The sequence below is a fragment of the Trichosurus vulpecula genome, chromosome 4 (assembly GCF_011100635.1).
Source record: "Trichosurus vulpecula isolate mTriVul1 chromosome 4, mTriVul1.pri, whole genome shotgun sequence".
NCBI classification, from domain to species: Eukaryota; Metazoa; Chordata; class Mammalia; order Diprotodontia; family Phalangeridae; genus Trichosurus; species Trichosurus vulpecula.
The window spans coordinates 238,402,242-238,422,123 of record NC_050576.1 but is presented as its reverse complement, the minus strand read 5'-3'; the positions used below and the strand labels follow the sequence as shown (position 1 = coordinate 238,422,123).

At 36.1% G+C, this 19,882-nt stretch overlaps 1 protein-coding gene across 1 annotated transcript in view; it reads left to right on the top strand.

Annotated features, from left to right (window-relative positions):
• SI (sucrase-isomaltase) overlaps positions 1 to 19,882 on the top strand; it is a 114,655-nt gene that overhangs the window by 12,323 nt on the left and 82,450 nt on the right. Inside the window, exons 8-14 of the mRNA XM_036756320.1 lie at positions 4,090 to 4,202; positions 8,807 to 8,932; positions 9,600 to 9,731; positions 9,819 to 9,938; positions 12,681 to 12,794; positions 15,042 to 15,126; positions 17,318 to 17,435. Of these exons, the coding sequence (XP_036612215.1) occupies positions 4,090 to 4,202; positions 8,807 to 8,932; positions 9,600 to 9,731; positions 9,819 to 9,938; positions 12,681 to 12,794; positions 15,042 to 15,126; positions 17,318 to 17,435 (808 nt within the window). The remainder of the gene's footprint in view (positions 1 to 4,089; positions 4,203 to 8,806; positions 8,933 to 9,599; positions 9,732 to 9,818; positions 9,939 to 12,680; positions 12,795 to 15,041; positions 15,127 to 17,317; positions 17,436 to 19,882) is intronic.

Genomic DNA, 19,882 nt, shown 5'->3' with positions numbered 1-19,882 from the left:
CTTAAGTCCTCTTAGCATTGTTGAGGGGGTTAACAGAACCTGCCATACGTATCCCTCATTCTTGAAATGTGGGATGCTTTACATCATTTCTTTTTCGGTAATTCTTGATCGTAATATACTGCACCTCCCCTTTGAGTGCTCCTCAATTCCTATCCTTTGGATGGTAGAGTGCCTTGATTTCTAAACATACAACATCCGGAAGAATATTGGTACTTGAAAGATGGGTATTTGTTTAAAAGAGAGACTTAGAGTAATTAAAATAATTATGCAATTTCTTAAAAGTAATCTATACACATACACATATACACATATACATGCTAGTTAGTGGAGTAGATGGAGTGCCAGGCAATCAAGAAGACCGGAGTTCAAATCTAGCCTCAAACAATTACTAGTTATGTGACCCTGGGAAAGTCATTTAACCCTGTTCGCCTCAGTTTCCTCATCTGTAAAATGAGTTGGAGAAGAAAATTGTGAACTCTGTTAATATCTTTGTAAAGAAATGGGGTCACAGGGGGCAGAGCCAATATGGCGGCTGGAAAGCAGGGACTTGCCTAAAGCTCCCCCCCAGGACCCTTCAAACACCTATAAAAATGGCTCTAAAAAAATTCTAGAACAGGAGAACCCACGAAATAGCAGAGGGAAGCAGGGCTCCAGCCCAGGACAGCCTGAATGGTCGCTGGGTAAGGTCTATCACAGGGAGCTGGGAGCGGAGGGGAGCAGAGTCCAGTGTGGGCTGCACCCAGACCAACCAGACCGGAAGGCAGGCAGAACAGGCCCTAGCATCCTGAATCAGTGAGCTGTGGCAGTTACCAGACTTCTCAACCCACAAATACCGAAGACAACAGAGAAGGTTAGTGGGAAAAACTGTGGGGACACAGTGAAAGGAGTTCACAGTTTGACCACCACCCCAGGGGCAGCTACAGAACTACAGCTGCAGTTGCTTCAGGCCTCAGGCCCACCTGGTGGGAGGAATTAAGTAGCGGATCCCAAGCGGGAGTGCAGAGCCTGCTCAGATCTGATTCATGGTCCGGGTTGGCAGTTCTTGGGGGAGGAGGAGAGCTGGTGTGGCAGAGCTTGCTGTGTAATAATAGCTCTGAAAACAATGGTGCAGCCGCTCAAGTTTGGGACAAAGTACTTTATACTCTACAAGCAGTCACACCCCGACAAAAACTCAAGGGTCAAGTACAAGTAGTTGGCTGAGAACATGGCCAGGCAACAAAAACAGACTCAGATTCAGACTCAGACTTTGGAATCTTTCTTTGGTGACAAGGAAGACCAAAACATACAACCATAAGAAGTCAACAAAGTCAAACAGCCTACATCAAAAGCTTCCAAGAAAAACATGAAGTGGTCTCAGGTCATGGAAGAGCTCAAAAAGGATTTGGAAAAGCAAGTTAGAGAAGTAGAGGAAAAATTGGGGAGAGAAAGGAGATTGATGTGAGAAAACCAAGAAAAAGAAGTCAATGACTTGCTAAAGGAGACCCAAAAAATACTGAAGAAAATAACACCTTAAAAAATAGACTAACTCAAATGGCAAAAGAGCTTCGAAAAGCCAATAAGGAGAAGAATACCTTGAAAGGCAGAATTAGCCAAATGGAAAAGGAGGTCCAAAAGACCTCCTTCCAAAAGAAGAAAATACTACCTTAAAAATTAGATTGGAGCAAGTGGAAGCTATTGGCTTTATGAGAAATCAAGATATTATAAAACAGAACCAAAGGAATGAAAAAATGGAAGACAATGTGAACTATCTCATTGGAAAAACCCTGACCTGGAAAATAGATCCAGGAGAGATAATTTAAAAATTATTGGACTACCTGAAAGCCATTATCAAAAAAAGAGCCTAGATATCATCTTTCAAGAAATTATCAAGGAGTATTGACCTAATATTCTAGAGCCAGAGAGTAAAATAGAAATTGAAAGAATCCACAGATCACCTCCTCAAAAAGATCCCAAAAAGAAAACTCCTAGGAATGTTGTCACCAAATTCCAGAGCTCCCAGATCAAGGAGAAAATACTGCAAGCAGCCAGAAAGAAACAATATGAGTATTGTGCAAACACAATCAGGATAACACAAGATCTAGCAGCTTCTACATTAAGGGACCGAAGGATTAGAATATGATATTCTGGAGGTCAATGGAGCTAGGATTAAAAACAAGAATCACCTACCCAGCAAAACTGAGTATAATACACCAAGGCAAAATGTAGATTTTCAATAAAATAGAGGACTTTCAAGCTTTCTCAATGAAAAGACCAGAGCTGAATAGAAAATTTGACTTTCAAACACAGGAATCAAGAGAAGCATGAAAAGGGAAACAAGAAAGAGAAATCACAAGGGACTTACTAAAGTTGAACTGTTTTGTTTACATTCCTACATGGAAAGATGATGTGTATAATTCATGAGACCTCAGCATTAGGGTAGCTGAAGGGAATATACATATATATGTATATATATATATATATATATATATATATATATATATATATATATATATATATATATATATATATACATACACACACACACACATGGCACAGGGTGAGTTGAATATGAAGGGATGATATCTAAAAAAATAAAATTAAATTAAGCAGTGAGAGAGGAATATATTGAGAGAGTGAGAAAGGGAGAGATAGAATGGGGTAAATTATCTTGCATAAAAGTGGAAAGAAAAAGCAGTTCTGTAGGAAGGGAAGAGGGAGCAAGTGAGGGAGAATGAGTGAATCTTGATCTCATCAGATTTGGACTGTGGAGGAAATAACATACACAATCAATTGGGTATCTTACCCCACAGGAAATAAGGAGGAAGGAGATAAAAAGGGGGCATGATAGAAGGGAGGGCAGATGGGGGAGGCGGTAATCAAAAGGAAACACTTTTGAAAAGGGACAGGGTAAAGGGAGAAAATTGAATAAAGGGGGATAGGATAGGAAGGAGCAAAATATATCTAGTCTTTGCCAACATGAGTATTGTGGAAGGGTTTTGCTTAATGATACACATGTGGCCTATGTTGAATGGCTTGCCTTCTTAGGGAGAGTGGGTGTGGAGGGAAGAGGGGAGAGAATTGGAAACTCAAAGTTTTAAAAGCGGATGTTCAAAAAAAAAGTTTTTGCATGCAACTAGGAAATAAGATCTACCGGTAATGGGGCATAGAAATCTATCTTGCCCTACAAGAAAGTAAGGGAAAAGGGGATGGAGGGGGAGTGGGATGACAGAAGGGAGGGCTCACTGGGGAACAGGGCAAACAGAATATACATGATCTTGGAGAGGTGGATGGTAGAAATGGGGTAGTTCAAAGTCTTGTGAAAATCAATGCTGAAAACTAAAAATATTAAATAAATAAATAAATAAAAATTTCTAAGAAAAAAGAAATGGGGTCACAAAGATTTACGCACAACTGAAAACGACTGAACAGATGAAAACATATATGTGTACGTTTATAGATAAAGAGCCAAATACATCCAGATATATGTCATTGTATTTTCAAGCTGCATTTACTGCTCTAACATACAATATAGTTTCTTGAATTTCAATAATACCTATCACAGAAATTTAGACTTTTGAAACACACTAAATGCAAAATCATGGGATGACAATCTTCATCTTCTAAGAATAATATCTTTTGATATGATATACACCTCATAAGAAATACATTTAGACTAGATACAAGATTTTGTCTTTTGTATGAATAATTTAATGTATTAAATCTGTAAGCCTGCCCCTTTAAAATTTCCTATCATTAGAATACTTGCTTTTCTTTATCTTTTTTTTTCCAACCAAGACTATATTTTGGAAATAGATAGCCTTTTTGTCATTTTACTTTTGTGGATTAAAATAAAAGACTTTGAATAAAATTGTATGGGGGGTGGTATTAGTGTTTGTAGTTCTGTTCTAAACAAGTTAAAATGTTTGGTTAGAGGTATAAATTTGTGGGTGTAGTTACTTTTTTTCCTTAAAAAAATACAGAATGACTGGATGGAACTCTATGAATTGCCTGCCATCTATTGACAATGATCTAAATTATGTCTAGTGATTATTTTATTTATGCATATCATTTTACTGTTGACATTTGCTTTTTCAAAATTTACTTCTGCAGAGATGTTTATCCAGCCGACCCCTATAATAACTTATAGGGTTACAGGTGGAATTCTGGACTTTTACATTTTTGTAGGAGATAATCCAGAGCAAGTTGTCCAACAATATACTGAGGTACGGCTAAGACTTCCTTTATAGAACCTAAAATTATCTTTCTTCTTTCCTTTTGTCAAAAGTGTAAGGATTGTCTCTAATATATATTTCAGTTTTCTGCTCTATAACAAACACAAGCCTATGATACTTTAAAACAATATCGCCCTTCAGAGTAGATAGGATGTTAGACATATATGGAAAGGGGCCTTAGGATTCATCTAATTCAAACCTTTCATTTTAGAGGTGGGGAAATTGAGGCCCAGAGTCATGTAAGTAGTGTCAGAGCAAGCCCTAAAGCCAAAGTTTTTTTTTTTTTAATTTTCCCCTTTCGATCAACAAACATTTATTGTCTGCCATCTCCTGAGTTCTGTCCTAGGAGCTAGGGACACAATGACAAAGAACGAAACAATCTCTACTATCAAAAGGGAGTACATTTTATTGGGAAACTGCGTGTATAGATATAAATACGTAGAGAAAAATCACACTTACTATGTGTCAGGCTCTGTGCTAAGTGCTGGAGATAGTAGAAAAAAGGCAAAAAAAAACCTTGTAGGAACTGACATTTCCATGGGGAGAGAAGATGCAAACAAGATTGAGCACCAGCTTTGGAATCAGGGAGACTCATCCTCTTCAGTTCAAATGTGACCTCGGACACTTACTAGTTATGTGACCCTGGGCAAGTCACTTAACCTTGTTTGCCTCAGTTTACTCATTTGTAAAATGAATTAGATAAGGAAAGGACAAATTACTCCAGTATCTTTCCCAAGAAAACCCCAAATGAGGTCATGAAGGGCAGACATGACTGAAAAATCACTGAAGAACAACAATAACATTATGTATAACTGTAGGTAATCTCAGAGAAAAGACACTAGAGTTTAGCTGGAGAAGGAAAGACTTCTTGCATAAACTCAGATTTTAGCTGAGACAGGGAGGAATTTGTAGAAGCCAAGAGCAAGAGGAAAGGAAGAAAACCATTTTGGGCATAAAGGACAGTCAGTGAAAATGTGTGGAGTAGGGCCCAGGAGGTTCTTGTGTGAGGAGTAGTCAGAAGGCCATTGTTATTAGCTAGATCATAGAGTATGCAAAGAGGAGTAAGATACAAGAAAATTGAAAAGAAGGTGGAAGTGTGAGGTTATAAAGGGCTTTAAAAGTCAAACAGAGAATTTTATATTTGGTCCTGAAGGCAATAGGAAAATATAGGAGAGAATGTAGGAGAATGAAGTAGGGTGAGTACTGTGGTCAACCCAGACAGAATAAATCTGAATACATGTAAGGTAGTTCTATACATAGCCATTTAGAGTGGATAGCATTACAGCTGAGCCACTGAGGAAAGTAAGAACTGGTGCCTGTACCTGAATCCTTGGTACCTCACACAATATATGTCTCAGAGATGATGCTTAATAAACATTTGCTGATCAATTCAATGACAATGATCTTTCCAAGGTAATTCCATTCTTCTCTATAAATTGTTGTATATTTTATTGTATAACTGTTATATATTTACTTAAATCTTTATATTTGTGGCAAGAAAGTGGAAATATTTGTGATTATATATTTCTTGCTTCTGACATTATGGTTTACTAATTGACAACCCTTCAGAAGTGAGATACACAAGTCTCTGGTTAGTCACATACTCATTGGGCAGAGGGAAAACGGATGCCAACTCTCCTTCAGAAAACAGGAGAGGGTTGGGGGATGGGAGGTGGTAGTTGCTTTCAGATCAGTGCTCCAGAAGTCCCTGAAGGGCAAAGGTCTAGAAGATTATCTCAGTGGAGGACTCCAATAAGTAAAAACAAATGAAAACAGTTCATTAGAAAAGATGATAGATTTAGAGTCAAAAGGAACCTTAGAACCCAACTAGGTCAATCTCAATTTATTGGGAAACCACATGTAGGAATATAAGCATATAGAGAAAAGTCATCACACCTACTACGTGTCAGGCTCTGTGCTAAGTACTGTAGATATTCAGGCTCGGACATGTGAAGTGATTTGGCCAAGATCACCAAAGGTAGCAAGTTGCAGATTTGTGATTTGAACTCAGCTCCTATAATTCCAAGGTCAAGACTTTTTTTCAGGAGGCAGCTTCTCTCTTATCTTCTTTGTAAGTCTCTAGAGAGCAGAACTTTCAATCTGCTTTGTTTTTCAGAAGAAACTGAAATTCCAGTTTTTGACTCCTGTTGTGTATATGTGTGTATGCACAAATTTCTCCTGAGCTGTCTCAGAAACTGCTCTCTTCATTATGGCTGTGGTTGTATTTTGTCCATTTTGGGGAAAAATGGTATAAGGGAGAAGTGTGAGGCCACTTTACTGCCATTCTAGTCTTCCTTCTCTCCATTCTTTTGGATATTTCATTTCCCACTTGTCCTTCCTATTCAAAAATCTCCACATAAAAAGCCAAATATCTGAAGTTCTCCACCATTTTCCTTACACCAATAGGTGATTCTTAAATTTAGCTTGAACTCAGTGTTAAGTAAAATTTAAACTAAATATAAATGACATTTTACCAGTTCAATAGCAGTTTTCTTTACACAATTGTTAATCAGGGAGCAATCATAAAGCTTAGATGAGAAGAAAATATCTGGTTTAATTGGTTTGTTTTAATCAGTAATTCTTTTTACACTAAATTTTTGTGCCAACTTCTCTTTTTTCTCACTTTTGAAATATTTTAGTAGTGTCTTATTTGCATTGTTGTGTTTTTTCCTTCATTTTTGAAGAGGACTATCGCATCAGTAAAATGATGACCTGACTTACAGTTGACTTTGATTTGAATGAGGGAGGGCTGGGCAACGTCACCAGCCTCACTTTCTCCTCCAGAGCCATCTTGATCCAGTGACTAGAAATTCATCAGGATGACTGGAAATGGCTCAGGATGCAATGGGAGACCATGGCCCTTTTAGGTTAAGGACCTTTCAGGTCCTCACTTAGAGTGAGGTGATGCCCATTCAGTGAATAAGTCTCTTTAAGAAATGAGTCAAGGGATGGCCCTTTTAATTAGAGAAAAAAAAGTAAACAAAAAGTCTAGTTGGGAGGTGAAGACCCTCAGGGTTGCTGTTCTAAAGAGAAACAGTTACCATTGACATTCACTCTAAGCCAGAAGGGCCCAAAATGCAGCCATTAAGTGGAGCTTTGGCAGGGACCTATTGTGGTCCAATCTATGAGCTTCAGAGTGAACTGGGTTTAAGGTTTTGTGAAAGAAAGAGAAAAAGTAAGAAAGGAAGGAAGGGAGGAAGGAAGGGAGGAAGGAAAAAAGGAAGAAAGAAAGGAAGAAAGAAAGAAAGAAGGAAAGAAAGAAAGAAAGGAAGGAAGGAAGGAAGGAAGGAAGGAAGGAAGGAAGAAAGAAAGAAAGAAAGAAAAAAAGAAAGAAAGAAAGAAAGAAAGAAAAGAAGGAAGAAAGAAAGTTAGCTAGTAAGTCCAAGTTAAGGGGGTAGCTTCAAAAATCTACCTTCCTTTGGAGAGGAGAAGGAGAGGGAGAGGGAGAGGACGAGCTGAGTTACTCAACTAGGTGGGTCCTCATTCAGGCGGCTCCATCTACTACTCACAGGTTGTGTTTGTCCTTCGTTTTCAAAGAGAACCATGGCATGAGGGAAATGATGCATATACTAAGGGAGATAGACATCCTGGGTTATCCTCTTTTTCTGAAGAAGAATTCATTAGTACAAGTGTATGGTCAGCACAGTTGTACAGACTATACAGATGTTTGCTCTATGGAGGTTGGGAGAGAAGGGAGACAAAGGGATTGGGGGAGGGGAGCTTAATTTTGGGTCTTAAGAAGAGAAATTGGGCCTCTAATCTTGCATAGTAACATGGCATAGGTCATCCAAACTTGGGGATCACCGAATAAAACAAAGATAATCCATTAAAAATTTATATAACTTTAGCCGTGGTCCTATTGTCTTATGACAATCATTGTTGAGATGGAACAGAATGACGGTCACTATTTTAAACATTTCTCTTTATTTTTACTTGGCAGACGTCTTCTTATGCAATTATATATGTATTGCTGTGTTCCTTCCCTGAATATTCTTTTCAACCCTTTAAAATTGTTGTTCTTTTTTTATTCTCTGTAGTGGTATTTTGTTCTCCTTTTCTGAAACTTCCCATGGCATATTTGCAAGTATTGATCCTTAATTGCTTAATTTTAAAAGATGGAAAGGAAGTAGGGATAGAGGGGCTGGAGGAAAGAAGGAGAAAGGGGGAAAGGAAGATAGAAAAACAGAAGGAAGATAGGCTAAGCCTCTCACTCTTGCTGTGCCATAAAATATTACAATATATTTAGGGAAAACTTACAAATGACTTCTCAGAACGATATTTATAATATCCATAGTATACTGTAAAAGTTACTCTAAACCCACTAACTTTATGATGCTTCCTTTTTCTCCTTCCTTCCTTCCTTCCTTCCTTCTTTCCTTCCTTCTTTCCTTCCTTCTTTTTTTCTCTTTCTTTCTTTCTTTCTTTCTTTCTTTCTTTCTTTCTTTCTTTCTTTCCTCCCTTCCTTCCTCCCTTCCTCTTTTCCTCCTTTCCTCCCTTCCTTCCTTCCTTTTCTCTAAGGAAAGACAATAATATTAGTGATCAAAATTAGAAGTCTTTCTCTTTATTATGACTAATTAAAATTTTTTGTTTCTAAGTTTATTGGACGGCCAGCAATGCCTTCATATTGGGGTCTTGGATTCCAACTGAGCCGTTGGAATTACCTAAGTCTTGAAGAAGTGAGAAATGTGGTGGAACGAAATCGGGCAGCTGGCATTCCTTTTGTAAGTGAACTGAAAATTTTTGAACGTGTAGATCCCTGGTCTATATTAACAATCCTACACTGACTGAAAATATTAAGAGTTTTTTGTAAGTTTTGTGATATTTCTTCCCTATGTGACCTGGAAATTCTATTCATTTCCCATATTTTGTTATACATTCAGAATTATAATATATTCATGCAATAATTAGGATCATTTTAGTTAGCAGCAAATGTTGGTTATATATGAGTATATTTTTGGAAGTTGCCCAAAATACATATCATAAGCTATTATAATTGTGCTGAATTGATTTTAAGTGATGACTCCCAAAAATAATAATTGATAATGAGTCTTTAATTGTATAAAAATAATCTAAATGTTATAGTTAACAAATGAAAAAAATAACTTTTAAAAATATCACTTTTCAAGTAATATTAATTAAATTGATCTTAATATAAATAATATAGACTCTTAAAACTAGAAAAGTGACATTGAGAAAAAATATTACTTATTTTACTTGATTTTGTTTATGAAATAATATTTAGTATAAATTAAAATATTCTTAGTGAACATAATTGAGGTTACAATAATATTACCAATAAAAATATCAATCTGAAATTACAAGATTTCAGTGTCTTGGGATCCATTCCTTTTTCACTAATTACTGAAATAGATTTCATTGACTTTTTAGGATGTGCAGGTCACTGATATTGACTATATGGAGAAAATGAAAGACTTTACTTATGATACGGAAGCTTTTTCAGGACTCCCTGAATTTGTTCAAGATTTGCATGACCATGGACAGAAATATGTCATCATCCTGGTAATGATTAACTATGGATGCTTTTCATAAATCTGCCATGGGAAAAACTAGTAGGTTGCCCTAACATTTCTTCTCTTTTATTATTAGGACCCTGCCATTTCTACAGAAAGCCGACTAAATGGAGATCCTTATGAGACATATGATAGGGGATCAGCACAGGATGTGTGGGTGAAGAAAGCAGATGGGGTAACACCACTCATTGGAGAGGTAACTGTGGAATTCATAGACACTAGGTCTAATCCTAATATCCCTTTATCCTATTATTTGGTACCATAAAGTTTATCTCAACTAATACATTCAATTTCGACAGCAGATTATATATTCTCTCGTTGACAGGAAAAGTATAGATAGAATTGTAATTTTAATCTAGAACTGGAAGGGAGCTTAGAGGCCATCATTGTCCTACTTCCTCATTTTACAAATGCAGAAGCTTAGATGAATGGAATTGTGATGTCTTGGCCAAGGTCACACAGAATTATGTGGCAAAGACAAGATTCAAACTCAAGTCCTCTTACTCCAGGTCCAAAACTCTTTCCATACCAAACCAAAGATCTTAAAGTAACAACTGAAAAAGACCTTAGAATATCATCTAAGCCCAACTCCTTTTTAATGAGGAAACTAAGTTCTAGAAAGACCTATTAACTTACCTGAGATAATGTAGGAAGAAAGCTGAGACCTTGGTCTTCTGATTCACTCATTTTTGTCTTTCCTCCCAGGAATATAGAGCAGGTAACTAGTGTCAACTTGGCTTCATTATAGTTTCACCTTTTACTTTCATTTATTCTCTGGTGGAACTGGAAATGTGAGGAAATGAAAAAAATAGCAACAATTTAATGATAATAACAAAAATGACTGATTTATAGGGATGAGAAGATAAGGACTGGATTGTATTGAAACTGCATTATTCAGAGAAGAGGTAAATCACAATATATGGTTTTAACCATGTTTTGTGTTCATCCTCCAAAATCATAAGGATCAAATCACATGATTTATAGATTTGCAAATACAAGACAAAATTATCTGTTTTATTTTATTTTGTTTAGCATCATTTTAAACTGGCTTTCCCTGTCTCACTCAGGCTATCGATCACAGGTCAACCAGGATGTGGTAGCTAGGTGGTACAGTGAAAAAAAGCACTGGACTTTCAATAGGGCCCATCTAAGTTCAAATCTTGCTTCAGATACTTGCTGGCTGTGTGATACTAGATGTCACTTAATTTTGCTCATCCCCAATTTCCTCATCTGTAAAATGGGGATAATAATAGCATATAGCATATATAATAGGCTTGTTAGAAGGATTAAATGAGATGTCACATGTAAAGGTTTGCAAACCTTAACTACCATACAAATGTTAGTTGTTATTAATATTATTAATAGGCTTGAATTTATGCCATTTGAGGATCCATTACAGAGAATGACTGAATTCTAGATGCTTCCCATTATATCATGTTGCTTCTGACATTTGGCATGAAGCAAAAATACTTATACTCTCAGTGAATAAGGGTGTACTGATTAAAATAATAAAAATAAACTCAATATAATGCGGTTATGAATACCACATAGAAAGACCATACAACAGATCACAGTGTTATGGCTTACATATTAGAATGCATGCCTTTTAAGGGCAGGGATAAGGCTATTTTTTAGTCATCATTATTATTGTTTTTTGTTTGAATCCTCAGATCCTGTTTAGTCCTTGGAATATAGCAAATACTTGTTATGTCCTTTAATTGAATTGAGAAGTTCTAGAATTTACAAGGAAAAAAAAACAAGAATAAATTTCTTTGTTCAATGACTGGAAAATTTACTTTTTAGTAGCAATGTAAGCACTGTTTCAAATATGTATCATGATAATCATGCCATTTGGGGTATCTTTTCATAGTAAAGAGTACTAGATATTGGCTGGGCTCTTGCACTATGGAAAGGGTATGGCAGTGGCAAGGCTATTCTCGAGTTAGGTCAAACCAGCCCATTAGATCCCATTGTCCAGTTTTCATTGGGAGCATTTACACAGTGGAAATAAGCAAATGATACAAATCAGGACTTTATTATTTTGTTGATTATTTACACTTAAAAATACAATGGTGGAAATAATAATGTAGTTATAACTTAAAAGTGTGTCCTAAGTATTTTTTTTTTAATTTTGGAGAGCTAGTTAAACATTTACCAGAACATCACTTCTTGTATCTAATGACACATGATCACTGAGCAGAGCTACAATGAGCTATGCAGATTGGACATCTACATTGAATTTGGCACCAATACAGTGAGCCTATTGGAGCAGGGGGTGGGGGAAACATGTTGTCAAAGGAGGGGTGAATTAGCCAAGGTCAGAAACAGAGTCATTCGGAGCTCCCAGGCTAACCAGCCTGGGTGAGAAAGGGAGAGGCATTTTAAAACAATACTAAACAAAATAAACCAGATAATTTTTATCTTGTATTTGCAAATCTATAAATAATATGTATTTTGATCCTTATGATTTTGGAGGATGAACACAAAGTATAGTTGAAACCATATACTACAGATAAGAACAGAAAGGTATTTCAGGTCATACTTGTCAGGTGTTTTTCTCTGAAATTCTTAAAGTGTTTTTTTTCACGGTTAAAGCAAAGCAAAGATAAGTAAGGGGCAGAGAAGTTAGCTAGAGTGACAGTCTGGCAAGAGTTTTAAATGACTTCTCCCAGAGTTATTTAGATGGTTTCGTTCTGTAGTCCACCCAGAAAATTTGTGAAAATCCAATGAAATCATAATGTAAAATCACCTTGAAATACATAAAACCCAATACAATAATTAGATATAGTAGAATTATTATAATTATTACATATTTGGAGAGAACAAAGAGAACAAAACAGTTCTCTTTCCTACTATATCATATGCTTACTCAATCTTCTTTTCTCCTGTGACCATGCATAGCTGTCAATAATATCATCATTTAACTTCTGATTTTTAGGTCTGGCCTGGCGTAACTGTGTTTCCAGATTTCACCAAACCACAATGTATAGACTGGTGGACAAATGAGTGTCAAATTTTTCATGATACAGTGCCCTTTGATGGATTATGGATTGTAAGTAATTTTTTAAAAGCTCATAATGTCATAAAGTCAAGGTAAAAAGATTGTCTAGTCATAATAATGACTTGAATACTAAGACTTTTTTGCGAACATAGGAGTTAATACATCATCTTTGTGATACATATTGAAAAGAAAATTTAGGAATACAGATTGATTTTTTTTTGTTTTTGCCAGTAATTTACTGGTAACAGTCATTCTTTGATGTGGTCATTTTTATTACCAATATACAATTGACAAATATGGAAACTGAGATACAGGCTTTAAAAAAACCCAGTAATCAATGGTCTCTACTTGTGAAACAGGTAGAATAGGACAAAAATGTATGCCTATGGCTGTGGTACAGAATGTAGTGCTGAGTGGACTCATGACCTAGGCAATATGTGTAGAACAGCCAAAAAACCCAGGAAAAAAAATAAACAGAAAAAAATGTTGAAAACAGCTTCTTCTCAAGAAATGTTAAAACTAGGAAAAATAGGAAATTTTAATAGAAGTTGCATTCAATAAACATCTGTTTATTATATATAGTATGAAACCACGGAAGAGACAAGTGTTTTACCAATTAGAAGTCATAGTATCTGTGATAGACCATATGCCACACAAACCATGTTGAGATGAGTCAACAGTGGACCAATGGCCTGCTCTTCCTCTCTGTTAGAATGATGAAAAAAAAACACTCAGAATGTTGGTTTCTGTATAATATAGTACCGCCTGCAAGTAGTTGGGGAAAAAGTGATGGGTTCTCTGATGCTTTACATGACCTTTATTTCTACAGTGGGTCCCCACTAAGAAGTTATTTACAGGGTTCTATGCCCTTGGACATATGAGGAAAATCAAAAGAATAAGGTGACAGTTTCTACCTTCCAGAAGCTAAGAGTCAAAGGGAAATAGACTATATAAGAATATCATTTAAACATAAGCTAATCAATATGTGATGAATGCCTTATGAGAGGTAGGGACAATATCTCATTAGAGGAGGTAGAGAGCACTTTCACCTGGAGTGATAAGAAGGCTTTGTGTAGGTAGTGATGCTTAGGCTGTACTTCAAAGAATGAGAAAGAATTTTATAGGGAGGGAAGACATAACCAAATACATGCATGGGGGAGATTAAGTGAAAAGGAGGGGTTTACAGAGGTGGGAGAAGTAAAAGATAGCATTTGAGGAAGAGGAAAGAGAATGTCTCCCTTACTAATTAATTAGGTTTTTCTTTTGGCTAATCCTTAGAGAAAATCAACAATAATCATTATATTTTTAAAGCTCTGCCCATATCAGTGATTTTTTTTGAATAGAGTTGATATTTCTTTTGTGTAGGGAGCTCCCAGTGTGTAATTTCCTTTACTAGGGATGGACATGTGCTCTGCAGCTTCTTTTTTTAGAGAGCTACCTCAGACACGGATAGGTGGTGACTTGATGAAGGTGATATAGCCATTATATGTGAGACAGGACTTGAACCCCCTTGGAGTTGATTTAGATTAGTCCTCTATGCCATGTTGTTGCTATCTTAGTGGAAGAGATCTTGCAAATAATCAAGGGTCTACTTTTCTTGAATGACCACCAAAGCCCTTATCTAAGTAGTCTCCAAATATATCTGCTTTCTGTGATCATGGTTTATTTGTGGGTTCCATGTCAAATAAAAGTTCTATTTGATATTCACCATACATTGATAAACAGCCATTTGTAAAGAGTGGAAGGCTTGCCCAGGGGTCACACAGCTAATATATATCAGAAGCACAGCAAGAACCTTGCTAGATCTCTCTGACTCCAAGGTTGACCCAAAATGTACTGTTTCCTTCTGCAAGTAATAGTGATGGTGATGATGAGATGATAATGATAATAGATAGAATTTATATAGAGCTTTCATATTTGAAAAGTTTTCTGATATTAAATCATTTTAAACTCACAACAGCCCTGTGAGGCAAGTGCTATTGTTAGCTTCATTTTACAGATGTGGAAACTGAGGCAGTTAGAAGTTAAGTGACATACTTAGGGTAACAGAGTAGTATAGAATGTTGGACTAGCAGCAGGAAGACCTGGATTAAAATCTTACTTCTGTTACATTTATCACTTACACTTACAACATCAGAATATCGTTAATCGCTTTCAATAAATAGATTATGGTTTAGGGATTAAAATTTTCTTCTCAAAACAATATAGCAGCCTAACTGCCTTCCTAAAGTCAGAAATGTACATCAGGGATCTTACGATAACTCTTACAATTAAAGAGTATTGACTGTGTCTCTTCAGGATATGAATGAAGTCTCCAGCTTTGTTCAAGGATCGAGTGAGGGATGTGAGGCCAACAAACTGAACTACCCACCTTTCACTCCAGGTAAACTTGGTACCTTTTGTGATGCATATTGAAGAATACAATTTTTCCTTGCCCCTGCCCCAAAGAATGAATTGCTCTGAATTAAAGACTCTTTTCTTTTTGGGTTACTACTAAAAGCATAACTCTGTTTTGTGCCTTTCCAGGCACTATTAGAAGAAACAGAAAGGAAATCAGATTATTCTTCAAAGAGATAATGTTTTTTTCTTATTTGTAGGTGAGATGGTTTTAATAAAAGAGACAATGCTTATAATGTACTCTAGCTGCTGATTTCCCTTTGCTATAAAAACCAAATTAAGTGAAATATAGTGTTTTTGTCAAGTACCTTAGAAGGTGCTGTGAAAAGTAGTGCAATGTATCTCATGCTGTAATAACAGCATAGCTCGTTGAATTTTGGTTATCCAGAAAACCTAGTTCTTCTTATTGTAGAGGAAAGATAAACTCTTAGTACCACTCATTAGTAGGGAAAAAATACAGCAAGCATTTCTATAGGGTTTGCTACAACTATACTATAACAAATCATAAGTTTGCAAAATACTTTACTAAATTTTGTTTAATTTTTATCCTCATTACTGCCCCCTCCATAAGGAGGACTTATTATTAACTTCATTTTACAGAGGAAGAAATTGAGGCAGAGAAGTTAAGTAACTTGCCCAGAGTCACACAACTACTAACTGTTAACTGAGGTCTTCTGACTCTTGGTCAAGTACACTTAGCTGTTTCTGGATGAAGCCTGTGCTGTCTTTGGCAATGGCCTGCCATGAGAGGCAGGGTGATATAGTGGGTACATTGCTTGACTTGGAGTGAGGAGAGCTAGGTTCACATCCTGTCTCTGACACCAGCTCTGTGACCTTGGACACTTAAGTCATTTCACTTTTCTGAACTTCAGCTTCTTCATCTGTAAAATGGAACTCATGGAATTGTTGTGATGGAAGTTTTCTAAAGATTTAAAATTAGTATTATTTCTATTATTATTGAGATGAATAGAATGATGAATCATGGTACCACTCAACTAATCTAAAATTCTGTGAGGCAACATAAGTTCTTAGAAGTGACTGTCATATTTAAAATTTAATTCCATGCAATTTTTTTTGTGGTTTGTGATTTTGGATGTATGACACCCTTTACGATCTGAATTTGATTATACATACTGTACTAATTAGCTTTCAAGACTGGTTTTTAAAGAAAAGTATTCAGTATTACTGATTAATATTTTTCTTCTCATTGATTTATTAACTATCATGAGATACGGCATCTATTAAGGAAGGTATGGTGTTAATAGTTAATGAAAGTTTAAAAAGAGTAAATGGCCAAATGAAACAAAGATTAATTAAGAAAAGGCAACTTAAGTCATACTAATTGATTAAGAATATTCTTTATTCCACCTGACTTATTTATACAGTTCTGGATACCATGTTTTAGGAAGTACATTAATAAAGTGAATAATTATAAAGAGGGCCACCATTATGGTATAGTTCTATGAGTCCAAACCATAAGAGCAACAGTTGAAGAAACTGGGAAGATTTAAGCTGGAGAAGAGATTGAATGGGGGGGGGGGGTATAATAGTTGTCTTCATCTATGTGAAGCATCATCAGTGGAGCACAGATTAGAGTTGTTCTTTCATGGCTCCAGAAAGAACAAAAGAAGCATTGAAGAGTAGTTATAAAGAGAGAGAGAAAAAAGAATATTGATGTTATGCAGATATTATCCAAAACAGAATGGGTTTCAATAGGAGGCAGAAGGTTCCCCATCCCAGGAAATCTTCAAGTTGGTGCTGGATGGCTTTTTATAAGAAATGCTGTAGAAAGGATTCTCATTCAAGTGCAAGCTGGACTAGTTGGGCTTTCAGGTCTCTTCCAGGTGTGAGACTCTGTGAATTAACAAGATTATCTGACTTTAAAGTAGCTCCGCTAAACACAGCATGACAATGGGGGATGAACTATAAGAAATGAAAGTCACAAAAGAGTCTCATATCGATATTATGTATAATGAGAAAGCAAAGAATGGAGCTTCATCCAGTAGAATATACATTCTTCGAGGGTAGGAATTGTTTTGTTTTTGTCTTTGTAATACCATGACTACAAATGGGTGTCCTTTCCATGTGGTAACTCCTTAGTAGAAGTTTATTGATTTGAATTGAGATAGAAAATAAAAAAAAAACCTTTGTGAATAATTTTATTTTGTATTTTTAAGGTATACTTGACAACGTCATGTATTCAAAGACCATTTGCATGGATGCTGTGCAGTACTGGGGGAAGCAATATGATGTCCACAGTCTTTATGGATACAGCATGTCAATAGCCACAGAAAAGTAAGGGAGAAAAGCATTATTTGGTGCCTTTGCTGCCTAAAAATGAGTAAATAACTCAGTTTATCAACCTATATAACAAAATGCATGAAATTTAAAATAAACCACAGTATAGTGTGCAATTTATTGGCCAAAAATATTTCAAGGCCTTATGGGAAAATTTATGAAATTTTAAAAATAGGAAATTGTGAGGTCCCTCAACCAGTGCAGTTGTCACCTTCTCTGCAAATCATATTAAATTGGCTAGAACACAGCCAGGGTCACATGTCCAGAACTTTATCTACTATGCAAACTCTCTCTTTAAAAACAAACAAACAAAAAACCCTAGGGCATTTATTTGACTTCAGTAGTCACTTTATTTTTAATCAAAATTAGCAGGCCAACAGCTTAGCTCAGCAAGTCCGTGTTTTTGAAAACTTTACTCAAATACTGATTTGACACATGTGCTTGCTAGACCAAACATGACAATTTTTCTGCAATACACAGCAAAGTTTTGAAACATGGAGTACTTCCTCACCTACCCGATACAAATTTTATGTATATTTTAACAAGTGTATATTAACCAATGGAGCAGATGGGGTGATTTTTCTTTCATTTGGACTCTACAATTAGGGCACTCCATGGTCGAGACTCTCTCTATCAGAATTTGCCATATGATAAGCACTTATTAAGCACCTAATAATAATAGATGCCAGGCACTGTATTAAGCACTGGGGATACAAATAAGAAAAGGAAAGACAATGTTTGCCCTCAACAAGTTTATGATCTAATGGGAAAAGATAATATACAAAAAGAAGCTAAAAAGTTGGAGACAAAGTGCCATGGTGTGCCCAGTACTGGGGCATGATCAAAATGATGGTGGAGTTGAAACCAAATAGAGGACTGACATTTTAAGCCCTCTATAAAGGGAAATATGGGAGGAGATTTTTGCTCTGCCCTCCAGCCCTCCAATAAGATAATTAGGAGAAACTGAGGATACTCATAAGGTGTGAATAGCAAAGCTGAAGTAATCTCTATGATTATGAGTTTCCTGGTTATGAATTTATACCAAGTGGGGGCATGCTGAAGATGATGGAGTAGACACCCAGCAGAGCAGCTGGTTACACCCATTCAGAAGTACAGCTCACACAGATAAGTACATTAAGAATTCCCCATTGGAAGAGGGAGATGGCACAATGACTGGCAAACACATGGGATAAATGAAAGTCAAGTAAAACACAGTGGGAAAGAGTTCTGATTCCAAAGCCAAAAGATCCGAGTCTTAACTCCTTCCCTGTCTTTAAGCAGCCAAGTGATACTGGGAAATTCATCTCTTTGGACTTCGATTTCATAATCTGTGGGTCAGAAGACCTCCAAGCACATTTCTAGTTCTCATACTTTCATTGTGATTTTAAGTGGTTATTACAGTTAATAGGAGGAATGTTGGTGGTGTGGAAGAAATGTGGGTTAATACCTATCTGTAGGAGAGTAGGGAAAGAGTTTAAGGAGAGTGTACCTCTCTGTCATTTCAGTCTTTATGACACCATTTGATAAGAAGTCATATGGAAATGCAAATATTACTTGTGGTGATTAGTCCTATGGAAACCAAAAAGAAAGCTGTAGAAAATTAATTTCTCATACCTATATTTAGAAGAGTACCCAAACAGAGTAGCAAGACAATATTTTCTAAGACATAATCATCCCATTCTTTTCAACAAGCATTCACTGTAATCCAGGAACTGTTCAAGGCACTAGAAAGACAAAGACCGATGTCTTTCCTTGAGATTACATTCTATTAGGTGATACAAAATAAAAGATACACTGTGTATCATGCTCCACTTGCTATGAACTCATCACTAGGAAACATAATCAGAGAGATTCCTTCAGCTTTGCTACTCACACCTTATAAGTATCCTAAATTTCTTCTGAGCAAAAATCTCCTTCCATACTTTCCCTTATAGACACTAATAGCTGCAAGGCATTAGGAAAAAACAAACAATACCTGTGGGACATTAGGGGGAAAAAAAAAAAACATCTTCTAGGAGGATCTGAGCCTTGAAAGGAGTTAGGGGCTCCAAGAGGCTACATTGAAGATAGTATATTAGGTGTGGGGAATAACCTGGATAAAAGCATAAGATTAGGAGATGGAATTTCACATATGCTAGACAGCAAGTAGACCAGCTGGACTGAAGTCATTGTGTATAACTGGAAGTAATGAGTAATCAGCTTGAAAAGGAGGTCGTAAACCATATTGTAAAAAGCTTTAAATGCTTTTTTAAAAACAGAATTCACCTTTTAAAAAAATTTTATAGAGTCACTAAAGCTTCTTGAGTAGGGGTATGACAAGATCAACCTTATATTTATATATACATATGTAAGTGTGAATGTAAATATGTGTATATATGTATATATGTATGTATATATAAGCACATGTGTGTATGCACACACAATTGCCATTAAGGTTTTGAAAA